At 37.5% G+C, this 13,861-nt stretch overlaps 1 protein-coding gene across 5 annotated transcripts in view; it reads left to right on the forward strand.

Annotated features, from left to right (window-relative positions):
• The window catches only part of LOC132141544 (teneurin-1-like), a 139,967-nt gene that overhangs the window by 65,715 nt on the left and 60,391 nt on the right, over positions 1 to 13,861 (forward strand). For all 5 annotated transcript variants that reach the window (XM_059551132.1, XM_059551135.1, XM_059551134.1 and 2 more), the window contains exon 5: positions 2,440 to 2,678. In XM_059551132.1, the coding sequence (XP_059407115.1) occupies positions 2,440 to 2,678 (239 nt within the window). The remainder of the gene's footprint in view (positions 1 to 2,439; positions 2,679 to 13,861) is intronic.

The following is a 13,861-nucleotide window of genomic DNA, read 5'->3' on the forward strand; positions in this document are numbered from 1 at the left end:
TAGAAATCTGATTTGTAAAACTGTGATCCCCAATGTTCACACCTGCTCTTTTCTTTCTCTCTTTTTGTCTTGTTTACCTTCGTTTTCTTGTTTTCTGCATGTTAATTGTTATTTATTTATTCTACAGTAAATAAAGACAGGATTAGTTCTGCGTGTCTAAGTGTGAAATTAACTTTCTCTTTTTAATGGCTGAGGTAAACTGTCATTTTTCTCTCAGTCTCAAGCCTCATTTTACCATTGCATGCTCATTTTAACCTCGTTTCAGGGCTTTGTATGGCATCCCTGTAAGACACTCTAAACAAATAAACAAAACTTGCATGTGTGTTTCTGGGTGTATTCTCACCTTTAGTACTTACATTTTATGTATTTAGCAGACACTTTTATCAAAAGCAACTTATAGTGCATTCAGGATATACAATTTTTTAACAGTATGTGAGTTCCCTGGGAATTGAACCCACATTCTTTTGCGCTGCTAATGCAATGATCTACCACTGAGCCACAGGAACTACTTGACTTACTGTATATATGACCCTGAAACAGTATCTGTTCTTTTCTTTTATATCCCTTGGCAGAAAATATTTTTTAATTAGGATTGCTAATTTAACACATTCATTTCATACAATTAATCATATAAAACTATAAATGTGTTTTAAAAAAAAATACACTTATTTGACGCTGACAAACTGAATTTTGATAAAGTGATTGATATGGAAAAAATAGACAATATATGTCCATCTACTTGGCACTTTTTGCAATACCTCAACTAAATTATATTTCCAATTAATTTTAATATATCCTATTAATTGACGAATCCAATATTTTTCATGATCTATCCAATTAATTATCCCATCTGCACAAGATTATTACATTTTATTAAAATTGCTAATCTGTTGTCAGCCATAATTGTATTTTTATGTACAGTGGTTTTGTGAGTCTCCTCATGTAAACGCGGTCAGGTTTTGCTAACTTTGTAGGGCCCAAATGTCCCCAGAAATATATTAAAACCTGAAACGACCTATTTTGTGGGGACCTTTGGGAAGACACAACAATGAAAACAACACCATAAATGGACTAAACAGCGTTTCAATAAAAATCGAAAAATGCCAAAAGCTGTGTGTTGGGGTGCAGTTTTGTTTTGGGGGTAGTAATTAACTTAATTTTAAAGAACAACAGATGGGTAGCCTCCATTACAATATAAACAAAGACGCATCTATGTGTGTGTGTGTGTGAGTGTGTGTGTGTGTGTGTGTGTGTTTGTGTGTGTGTGTGTGTGTGTGTGTGTGTGTGTGTGTGTGTGTGTGTGTGTGTGTGTGTGTGTGTGTGTTCAGTCTTCAGTCAGTATCGATGTCATCATGCTTTTTTTTGTCTCATCAGCATATGAACTTGTAAATGTGTTTAGACTGATCTACCTTTCAATGATTTCAGTCCTTTTTATTGATTGACCCTTTGTGTCTTTGGAAGAGTTGTCCAGCTCTAGCTGATGTTGCAAAGACATCAATTGCTGTTGAGAATCCATGTGTATCTTGGGAATTTGAAGATCTGTCTTCTGTTGCCTTTGGGCTTTTAAGTTAAAAGCTGTAACCAATTTTCCCTTGGCTATCTGTCAATCTGTCTGTCATCGTTATGACATAACTAAACGGCCATGTGTCTGCGCCCATGTGCCTCACATACTAACCGAACTAGCCACAGGATAAAAAAAAAGGAACTTTTGGTTTTAAAATGAAAGAATAACTACAAGAGCTTTAAGAACTCGGGTGTCCTGCATTGTGACATGATGTACTTATTTTTTTAATTCTTATAAAATTGTTATGCATACAGTTTTTGTAATCACATTAATTAAGAGACTATTTTATACAATTTCTAAAATTAATTCCTTTATTTTTTACACACCAACGGACTGTTTTAGTGAATTTCAAAAAAGCAAAAATATGGTTCAAATGGTAGAGAGAAATTACAGCATACACCTAAAACAGAAAAATATTACGCCTATATTTATATAAATTTCAACTTGATATCTTAATATAAAATTCATTGAGTTAGTTTGTTTTTATTTGGTAACCACCCACCATCGTAACATTACTGATAGGACTGTGCATCTCTGAGTGAATTGTTTTTAAGTAGGCACCTTTTAATTACTCTAAGAATGGACTCCTCTGTGTAATTAATATCATAATTAATCTAAAGGATGTTATCTATTAATAATGGCTCATTAATCTCTGGTGCTAAATATCTGTAATTAAATGCACGTGAGAGCAAATGACTCCAATTAGTAACCAAAGCAAGTGAGAGTGATCACACACTCCAATCGCACCTTTCTCTTTTTTTCACTCTATTTGCTCTCTCTCTGTCTCTATTTGACTCCGTCTCCCAGGTGTGATTTGTTTTTTTGAGGTATTTGTAATGAAATTGACTGATAAATCAACTTTCTTTCCTTTACAGGCACTTCCTGTTCAAGCATAGTTCAGGTTCGTCTACCATTTTCAACGCGGCCAATCAGAATTACCCTCTGACGTCCAGCACGGTGTATTCGCCGCCTCCGAGGCCTCTACCCAGAACCACCCTCTCCAGACCGCTCTTCTCGTTCAGCAAGCCCTACCGCTGCTGTAACTGGAAATGTACGGCTTTGAGCGCCAGCGCAATTACGCTGACTCTCGCTCTTCTCCTGACGTACATCATCGGTGAGTGTCTTATCTCTCCACCTCTATGTCTCTCTCTCTCTCCCTCGCTCCGTCCATCTCTAGCTGCTGTCGTGCTGGTTGGGGTCATATGGAATTAGCAGAACTCACACTGTGAAAAACTCTATTAGAGGGATGAATATTTATGAATGAGGGATGAGGGAGAACGAGAGATGAAAGAGTAAATATCCCACAAGGCCGTTCAGAGGTTAATGGTGTTAAAGTTTTGTTTAGCCAAGTCACCATATGTGTGTGTGAAAGAGAGAGAGGTGCTTATGCACCTTAGTGTACTGACTTGATTTTCTCCGGCTTTCTCCCTCTCACAGGCATTTCTCTTGAAAATCTCACTAAAAAAATGATATGTGTTTTACAGAAAAACATTAGGGTAAAAGGTTTCATCCATTAACGTTTGAAAGGCTGCAGTTAATAAAGTTTCTGGTCAGAAGTTCACACGGCAGCCTCTTAAACACTAATCATGTGTCTGGGAGTGTGTTTCTAGCTAATGAAACGAGGACCTCTGCAATTCCCAAACACGTTATAATGACTTCTTGACAATCTGACATTTGTGATGTTCATTTCTGTTCTACAATGTGTATATCTGTTCTGAACACATTCCATTTGGAATTATGGCTTCCCACAGAACAACTAAATTTGTTATACATACAATAACGGAGCGTAAATGGAATTATTTTCAATGGTTGTTATCAATGCTGACAAAAAAAAAAAAAAAAAAGTTTTAGTGCCTAATACAGTTTTTCTCAATTGTTTACACACATTTTCTGAAAGCATGCCTCATATTCTCAAAACTCTACACACAAATCCAAAAACACACACACAATGGGCAAAACCCCTCAATGCTCCTGCAAAATTAAACTTTACATTCAAAACAATGTTATTTCTTCTCAAAATGTTATTTTGTTTTCAAATGACACACACAAACCATCATATGAATAGACATTTATAAGAACCATTTGAACACTGATGTGCTCAGTGTAGAACACTATGATGAATGGAAAACACTTATTCTCCATTCATCATAATCAGTGTTACACTTACTACAGACAGTACATACATAAGTGTTTTGTAAAATATTTGAGAATATTGTTTTTACAGAACACACAAATACACGGTAACGAATATATTTAATTTTTCCCACAAAAACAATGTACACAGTGTACATCCCAACCAACACAAAGTAGGACATACAGTGGTCTACATACAAAACAACAGAAGAATTAACTGTATACAGTTACAGTAATACTGTAAAAAAAAAACACTATGCTGCATCCTCTCTTCTGTTGCGGTCTGGCCACAGCACCTCATCCACATCACAAGCAATGTTTTCCCTGGCCAAGCAGTGGGGGAAATATCGCCTAGCATGGCGATTCCAGCCATGAAAAGCATCAGCTGCTATATCTCCACATGCGTCCTCCATAGCTTGGAGAAGAGGTATACGCGTTTGAGGATTTCGGTCATACACTTTCCATCTCCAGGCAGAAAAAAATCCCTCAATAGGATTGAGAAATGGAGAATATGGAGGAAGATAAACAACTAAAAAGCGTGGGTGGGCAGTGAACCAGTTACGAACCAGAGCAGCCCTGTGGAAACTTAAGTTGTCCCAAATGACAACGTACCTGAGCTGCTCTGGGCCATCTACCTGATCTGGTGGAATGAGTGTGTTGTGTAGGGTGTCCAGGAATGTGATCAGATGGGCGGTGTTGTAGGGGCCAAGGGTAGCATGGTGATGGATGACGCCGTGATGGGTAATCGCTGCACACATTGTGATGTTCCCTCCGCGCTGGCCAGGGACTTCAACAATGGCACGCTGGCCGATTATATTCCTTCCCCTCTTTCGTCTTTTTGTGAGGTTGAACCCAACCTCATCAATGAAGATGAACTGGTGCTCCACTGCAGCCACCTCTAGCTCAAGGACTCTCTGAAACACACATGACAATATCAGAAATAGACATGGAGTGGTCACTATTGTGAAGCTCAATCATTATGATTACAATATTGAAATATGTATAATTTACAGTAATGTATACAGTGTTGAGAGTATGCATCAATTGTGGGACTCACTTGCACATAGTTATATGTATTCTTTGACTCTTTCTGAATTGCGTTCAAATGGCACCCTGTAGACCTGCTTCATCCTGAGATGATTTCTGCGCAAGACACGGTCCAGTGTTGATAAGCTTACCCTATCAATATTTTGAAATATGTCATTTTTTTCTATTATCTTTCTTTGTATTTGCCGTAATGTTATGGCATTGTTTTCTAGGACCATGTTAATGATTTGAGTTTCCTGTTCAGGAGACAGAACACGTTCCCGACCGCCTTGTGTTGGTAATCTTTCAGTTCTGCCAAACAAATACATAGTAAAATAGTGTAAATACAAAGTAGGTATACATTTCCTATATACATGAAGCATACTTTACAGCATTTTTACAGTCCAACAGAACAGTCCACAGGCAATAATGTACTACTGTACTCATTGAACTGTACTGTATTTATATGTAGTACTGCAATTTTCTAGTGAGAGTAGATTTCTTACCTATTCTCATTTCGGAAAGTCCGGATGATGGATGCCACAGTGTACCTGCTCAAATTTGGCTGTACTCTTTGCCCAGCCTCCCTCATTGTTAGACCATGGTTGACCACATGATCAACTAAAGTGGCTCGGATCTCATCAGAGATTACGTTCCTTGGCCTTCCTCGTCCTCGTCCTCGTCCTCGTCCCCGTCCTCCTCCTCCTCCTCCTCCTCCTCCTCCTCCTACTCTCACTCCTCTGGCTCTGCCTCTGTTTCCAATGTTGGCATCCATTGTTCCATTGAAGAGCTCACCTGTTGCCCTTTTATGCTAAAGCTCTGATTGCTAATTGTAAAACTGTGTGACGGGTGTTTGCCCATGTGATGAGTCAGTGTGCATATCTGAATGGCAGTGTGTTCCTTGTGAAAACAAGAAATTTTCTGCATGAAAATTGTGCCTAAAGCAGAGAATTGTGTGTAGTGTTTTGAAAAAAGTGTGTTTTAGAACTGCAGTTTGAGTGTAAAGCAGGAATTGTGCTTGTAGTTTAGCAGAATTGGCTCAGGGGGTTGGTGAATGAGTTACATGTTGTGATCATTGTGTCTCAAGTACCAGAAAATGTGTGTAAACAATCGAGAAAAACTGTATTTGTGTGAAAACCATCAGGATTCCTTAATAAATAGAAAAATAGTTTTATTTGAAATATAAATGTTATACTGACCTATCTGATCAGTTTGATGCATCCTTGTTTAAAAAAATAAAAGTATTAATTTCTTTAAAAAAATTGTTCTAATCAAAACTTTTGAATGATGTGTATTATAATTATTTTGCTAAACAGAAATTGCACTGCAGGTCAGCAGATGAATATTGAACACAGTATTTTTTAAGTGAATTTGGGTTTGCATACATTCTGCAGATGATGTCATTTTTTAAAATGTTGTCAATTTTTTTTTGCCATGAATAATGGAAAATTAGTCATATGTTATTCACAGCTTTTAATATATATATATATATATATATATATATATATAAAATGTATTTTTATTTTTTTGTCATGACAACTTTAGCCTCAAGATGGCACATTTTAGTATTTGGGTGAACTATTCCATTAATTATGCCAAAGCAATGGTTTGCTAGATGTACTTGTGTGTGCTCTGGAGATGTGCTGTTAATGATCGTATGGCCGTCTTTCACCCCATCGTTAGTGGCACCCTGTCTAAACAGATGCAATCCGTCTATTTGTCTCTTGGCTTTCATTCTTATCTAACAATCTAAATGTGTTCTCAGTTCATTTTCTGGGCAAATGAAGGGAAGCAAAGGACTAAAGGGAATAAAGATAAAGAGGAGCATAAAGAACGAATGAATCCGCATTATCTTCACATACTGAACAAAAACTTTTGTCCTGTCGAGTAAAAGCATCAACGATGAGAAGAAAAGGATCCATAAAACATGGTGACTGAAAACGTGACTGTGTTGTGTGCAGGTGATGAAGTCTAATTTAACTGGCCAGTAGGCGTATCGTAAATAACCAATCTGAAATGTCCCATTGTCTTTTAGGTTAATGTTAGGGTTGGGTTAAGGTTAGCATCAGGGGAATATAATTCTCCACTAAATCTTCAGGCTATGGCTTTCTACATTGGTTATTGGGTTATAAAATCTGTGGAATGGAATGGGAGCAAAAACAAAAACCTCATTTTGTTTTATGAAAATATATTTTTTTTGCATCTATGTTTTGTGGTAGTGCTTGCAATATTTCTTTATACACAATACAGATTGTTAACTGGAGCTGTGTCTAATATAATGTAGGTAGCTACAAACATTATCAAATTAGTTTTACTATTTTAAAGGGGAAATTGTGGCCAAATGGTTAGAGAGTCAGACTCGCAATCGAAGGGTTGTGAGTTTGAGTCTCGGGCTGGCAGGAATTGTGGGTTGGGGGAGTGCATGTACAGTTCTCTCTCCACCTTCAATACCACGACTTAGGTGCCCTTGAGCAAGGCATTGAACCCCCAACTGCTCCCTGGGCGCTGCAGCATAAATGGCTGACCACTGCTCCGGGTGTGTGTTCACAGTGTGTGTTCACTGCTCTGTGTGTGTGCACTTTGGATGGGTTAAATGCAGAGCATGAATTCTGAGTATGGGTCACCATACTTGGCTGAATGTCACGTCACTAAAAAACACAGGGGGTGAGATGTGTGTAATTTTATGGATGATGGGCTTTAAAGGAAGTTTAATGGAGTTAAATCATAAGCTTTTTGCTGAATTCTGTTCAGGTGTGAGTATATAATTATTAGGGAAAGAATAAGTGACAGTATGGAGTTCACCGTTTAGATTAAGGTCAGATGTTTTAATAGAGTGTTTATCCTAAGAGAAGGGTTTTAATTGGTCTGTGTGTATATTTAATTGAATGAATTTAATGAGGCTGTATCGTCTGGCCCCACCACCATTTTTACTTTAACAAGCACACGTTAGCTACCAGACTTGCACACTCTATGAAGACATTAAGTAGGGTGTGAATGTGTGTGTGTGTTTTTGTTATGCCCTAATTGAGTCAAGGACCCTGCAGGGACAGAGAGAGAGAGAGGCAATCAATAATTGTTGATGAAAATGTATCAAAGGCATTGAGTGAATCTATGTGTGTGTGTGTGTGGCTTTTAGACTTTTAGACATTATACTTATTTTCTGAACGTCATGATGCCTTGCCCCATAATAACTGAGCAACGCACAAAAGATTTCATTTCGTGTGTGAGTCTTTTGGGTGTGTGTCAAAGGTAGGTGTCTGCGGTGTGCGTTGCTCACTTTGGAGGGATAAATGGGAGGTGTTTTTGTATGAGTGCAATGACCCAGATAGCTGATAGTATCCAGGGGACTAAGATGGTTTCAGCGAGAAGAACCTCCATCTATCCAAACTAAGAATGTCAGCACAAAAGGTAAAATGTACAGCCACATCAGCCAGGCTTTAATTATCCTGATTTATTGTGCTAAGGTGGCTTGAAAATCTGTCAGAAGAGGTGTCAGAAATCAAAGATAATATTGTAGTTTCAAATTTGTCTGTGTATGTGTATGTGTGTGAGTCATAATTTAGTTTTAATTATAAGGAAGCATTTTAGACAGCCATTTAGCAAAGCCTACATTACACTATAACACGACAGAAAAGAAATGAGCAGATCTTGTTTCTGTAATGATTTTCATTTGGCATAATACTGTATATACAATAATAGGCATTGGTGATTGAAGGTGGGTGGTTATATGTTAATGTATCTGCCATCACATACAGGGATTTCAGGATAAGCCATTTTTATCGCTGAATTACAATATATGGTATTTTTGAGTTTTGAGTTCTAAAAGTTTCTTTATTATTTTATCACAGTGCATTGAACTCTTATTTCAAAAGCTCAAGGAAAATTCAATCTCTCTTTATGTGATTCCTTTAAACCTGCTTCATAAAATAAACAATAGAGAAAAATAAAGTGAACTCTCCTCCACTTGAGTCTCCAAAAGGGTCCTTGGCATCAAACTTTGAAAACCCCCTGGCTTATGTGACTAAAGGACTGGCTTTAGAGATGAACTGAACAACCTCATTTATTCCACAAATTATTTTTAATGGATGTGGATTTACTGAATCTAATATTGCTAAAAATCCGCTGGTTAATGATGGAGCAGTGCAGGACTGGAATAGATGGACCTTGGCATGACTGAATGAGGTGAGGCAGGATGTTGATGGGCGTGGCAAGCTTAGACTGGGCGTGGCATTATAAAAGAAGGCGGGGCAGACTATACACAACATTAAAAGCAAACAATGCCATGCAGCAGTAAGCAGTAGACATATGAGTGCGTGTGTGCAAATAGTTCTCACTCTGGTGAATCTAGCATCTGCTGCTGTATTATTCATTTTCACTTTACACACACATGCTGTTTCTGATGTTTCCTTCTACCTGACACATGCATAATACAGCAGCCACATATGTGATCTATATGTGCACACGCATATACATCTTTCAACTAGAGCTGTCAGTCTCAATTAAATGCTTCAGTGCTATTCAGTTCTTTCATCTTTCATAATAATGTAATGTATTTTAATCAGCCACTTTAAAGGATTTTCACAGCAAATATAGATATATACAAATAATTTGATTAATTAGTGACTGTCCTAGTTTTCACACACACACACACACACACACACACACACACACACACACACACACACAGGCTCACTGATGATCTTTTGCAATTTTGCTAATTTGCTAATTTGGAGATGTGAAAAGGACTTCATGGCTTCAAAAGCGGTTGAAAATGGATGAATGTTTATGGATCATCATGTGTCTTTTATGATCAAAACATTAGATCAATGGAAAAAACCCTCTGGAACCCACAAGCCCCCACTCAGCAGAGCGGCTTTCTGCCATTTCCTTTAAAAGGGAAGAAATCAAACAGTTGCTTTTTCTGTGTATCTGTGTGTGTTTGCATGATTGTTTCCAGAGGAGAAAGACACACCCTTAGGCTAAGCAGTGGGGGGTTTAACTGATGGATAGGAAGACATGTTGTTCAGAGAACACGTATACCCTTGCATTTATATGTGATTGTCTTTGTGAGTGGAATGCCCGTTGCCACAGGGATCTATCCAAATAAACCGGCATTTCTAAAGGCTGTACTTAAACAAATTAAACAGGTTGAGAGGTGAAGCTGTTTTAAGGTCTTTTGGTTACAGCTCATTGAGAGTGATTGGATGACTTCAGTAATATGTTAGTCTGTGTGTGAGGAAACAAGATGAGAGAAGTTTAACCAGATAAAGCTTAATCTCTGCTTCATTTTTTCTGCTTTGGAATGTTTCTGCATATTAAATTCCAGATGTTTCTGCATTTTTAATAGTCACTAACACTATTGCAATAATATATTGTTTATTTAGTATATTTCGCCTGCTCATTTCCCCTTATATTATGCTTTGATTACCTTAGTCAGCATGTAAAAAAAAAAATTCTCAAAACTCTAATAATTTAAAATGATTGTTAAATTTAATCTTTAGCAAATCTCAAAATGAATATACATTTTTCACACAGTGTGACCCTTGTGAAAAATAAATGTTAATATGTATTTGAAATACATTTATTTCATGCTAAGTATACTACAAATACATTTACTGTACATATTACTTACTTAATAAAAATACCCTGTAATTGTACTTGTGGCATTCTAAAAAGTTTGCTAAATTGAAACAAAATTTTTTGTTCTTAATGTACTTTAATAGTGTGGAAATAGTGCTGAAGTCCAACTAAAGACCCTTTAAATGTCTAGCATTTAAAGACCGATATTATTCAAAGATCATAGATAGCTATACAGATATACAGCTTTAACAAAATAATGAATAAAAAGAAAGATAGTTGAATTGCATAGCTCAGAATATTTGGTCTGGAAGAATTAGACAAAACATTTTGAGTTATTACTCAAAACTCAATATACTTATTGAAATCTCAATTGAAATCTGACTCCCAATTGCAGATTTTGGGATCTTGGCAAATCTGAATCTCAAGTGATAGACGTACAAGATTAAGAGGGTACTTTTTACTTTCTCTCCAAATAAAAACCACTCTTTCTCTCTCTTTTTGCTTTGCATTTAATCTAATTACTTATAGGAGAAACAATTGAGATTTGCATATATTCATTTAATAGACGCTTTTATCCAAAGCGACTCGCAAATGAGGAATACTTAAACAAAAGCAATTCATCCTAGCAGTACAGTAATTGAAAAGTGCCACAATAAAAAGTTTCAAAATTGCTCAGAAGACTACAAAGTACAAGCTATTACAGAGATATAAGTAAGAGGGTAGAGAATGGAGAGTTTTTTTCCATTAACAGTTGTGAGTTGTTTCTTTGGAGGTAGAGAGGGATTTAGCTCTTCTGGTGGTGTCAGGTGGAGAAGATCATTCCACCATCAAGGTATATTGAATGTGAAGGTTCGAGAGAGTTGTTCTCCACCTCTTTGTGCTGGTACCATGACTATCTCTCATCGACTGCAGATTTCTGTAAGGAACATTGATTTACAGAAGTGAGAGGAGGTAGGAAGGTGCAGATCCGGTGAGCGTCTTGAACTTGATGCATGCAGCAACTGACAGCTTGTAGAGTGAGACATGGAGAGACATAACATGTGATCTCTTGGGTTCATTGAAAACCAGATGCACTGCCGCATTCTGAATCATTCGCAGAGGTTTGATTGTGGCTGAAAGAGTATTACATTAGTCCGATCTTGTGAGCTTTGGCATGGAGTTGTGCTGCATGCCTGAACAGGAAAGGGTCTAATTTAAAGAGGTTTCAGTTCTACTTGAGAGTGAAGTGTGTAAATTCTGCATAATAATTTAATTATAATTCATGGAATCTGTAGATCAAGCTGGGATAGAAGGCGTTTTAGCATCAAAATAATGACACGCATCATCTTTTGATGCACCTTTTGACAGGCATCTCATCCCCATTTTGTGTATTTTTCTCCTTTTATCTGCCAGCTTCTGCACAGTGTGTGGAACTCAATGAGAGTATGCGTTCGCAGATTAATTCCACTTCATTTGCATTCGTCAGTTCGCAGTCAGCTTTTATCAGCAGCAGTCACTTGTCATTTAGCAGGCTCCTTTGAACCAGGGTGATGTACAGTGCTCTGGGTGCACAAACAGTCCTGCTGAAGAAACCCACAGTTTAGGATTTCTCCTCTGCTTTGCTTCTCACCCTGGGTTTAGATGGTTGTGTTTCTGGCTCACATAATTAAATACAAAAAAAACAAATTCAGTTAACGCTATTGTAAATTGTAATTACATCATGCAATTGTTATGATCCCACATATTTTTGTTAAAATTATTGAACGTAACTATGGTGTAGTAATCAACCAATATATTGGCTGATATTTGCAAATATCGGCATTGGCCGATTAGTTTTTCTGCTTGGCCGATGTGTTCGACTTTTATTTTGACGGCGCTGAGAGTGGCTCTGTTCCAGTGAAATCACAAAATACGATGTACCACAGTTAACTGATATACATACTGTAAAATGACTCACAGATGTAGTTTCATTTATTTTTTTTTTCTCAGTCGAAAACTTGTGATTTCTCACACTTAACACAGATGTTTTCTTCTGAACCAGTTCAGATAGTTATCTGAGCCCCTCTTAAACCTGAAACACTAGAATAGGCCTACACGGGAAAAGGTTTTTGTGGTTTGCCCATTTGCCCTCTTCCCAGCATGCACTGGGGTATAAATAATTAATATAATTGCATTTGTTTGCCAGTTTTATTTACATTGTTGTTATTGATTGTGTTCGTATCATGTTTGGTAAGTAGATGTTTTTTGATTCCAGGCTTTGATTTTCTGTTCTTCTACTTAAAACCACAAGTTAATTGAGTGTTAGCCTGAGGTCTGTGTGTGGCTTTTTAAGGTTTTTCCTGTGTCGTGTAAGTCTTCGATTTCAGTAGTTTAAGATAATAATACTTTTTTCTCCATGCATATTTCTTGTAATACTTAACCAGGTTACAATGAAGACTATGTTTTAATTATGATTCATTTTTTAGCCATTTAATGTTTTATGTTTTCCTTCTTTCCATGTTTATTTATACTTTCAAATGGTTTAGTGAAGCTGTCTTACATTAGAAAAGGAAGAGGGCTAAAATCTGTTTGTCTGATAGCAAGATAAATTTGATTGACAGTCTTTCCATTCATCAAAGATTGTCCTTTCTTTTTTTGCATTCAGTCTCCTCCATACAAGTTTTCCATAAATACAAAGAAAATGAAAGATTTATACTAGCAATCATCTCAGTCAAGGGTTAAAGATAGGTAGAGTTTTTTCCCATTTCCTTCAAAAAAGAGGCATCTATGCTCTCTCCTTACTAAAAGGGAGGGTTTGTCTTCTCCTCTGGAGGAGAAGGGCCTTATCTTTTCCTTAAAACATTTGTCTTGTGTCTTCACTTTAAAGTCAAGGAGTTATCTCCGTTGGGCAAAGTGTCGAGGTCAGGCTACGGTGGCGTCCTATGGAAATACGAGCCAGTGGAATGTTCAATGCGAAGAATTTTTACATCATTTCAACAAGCGACGATCAATTCACACAAACTCTCCTCTCCTGTCATTGGCAGTAAGCCCCTCCCTCAGATGCTGTCCGCCCAAGCCTCATAACTGCTCTATTAATTTAACCTGAGCCGCCCGTCTACAGCATTACTCATCTAAACAACATTTCCATCATCTCTGAACAGCAGCTGGATGTGAAAACGTCCGCCTCCTGCCCGTTACATCCCCTAATTCAATATCTTCCAGACCATTCTCTCTAGATGTCCTGTGGGGGATCGGGTTTTTGCCCGGATGCGGAGCTTGTGCCTTTTTCAACATTGACCCGCCGCCACTTCAGCCAGCCCACAAAAGCTCATTGTTCTCATTGACCGATAGCCGGGACACACAATAAACGAATCCATTTCTTTTAGGCCAGCTTTCTAGCTGAGGATATTAACAAACTGTGTCGTTACGGTAAACTCAGAGAGCTTAACCATTGCTCAGTCTCAGGGCAGTCTGCTATTCAGCATCAAGGTTAAAGTCGGCTTTGATGTATGTGGGACTTTTGTCTAGTGAACAGCTCTCAGTCCTTTCCTGTCAAATGCATCTCTTTGTCTTTCTCTTTATCTCTCTCTCCCTTTTTAT

Source organism: Carassius carassius, chromosome 5 (assembly GCF_963082965.1).
Source record: "Carassius carassius chromosome 5, fCarCar2.1, whole genome shotgun sequence".
NCBI classification, from domain to species: Eukaryota; Metazoa; Chordata; class Actinopteri; order Cypriniformes; family Cyprinidae; genus Carassius; species Carassius carassius.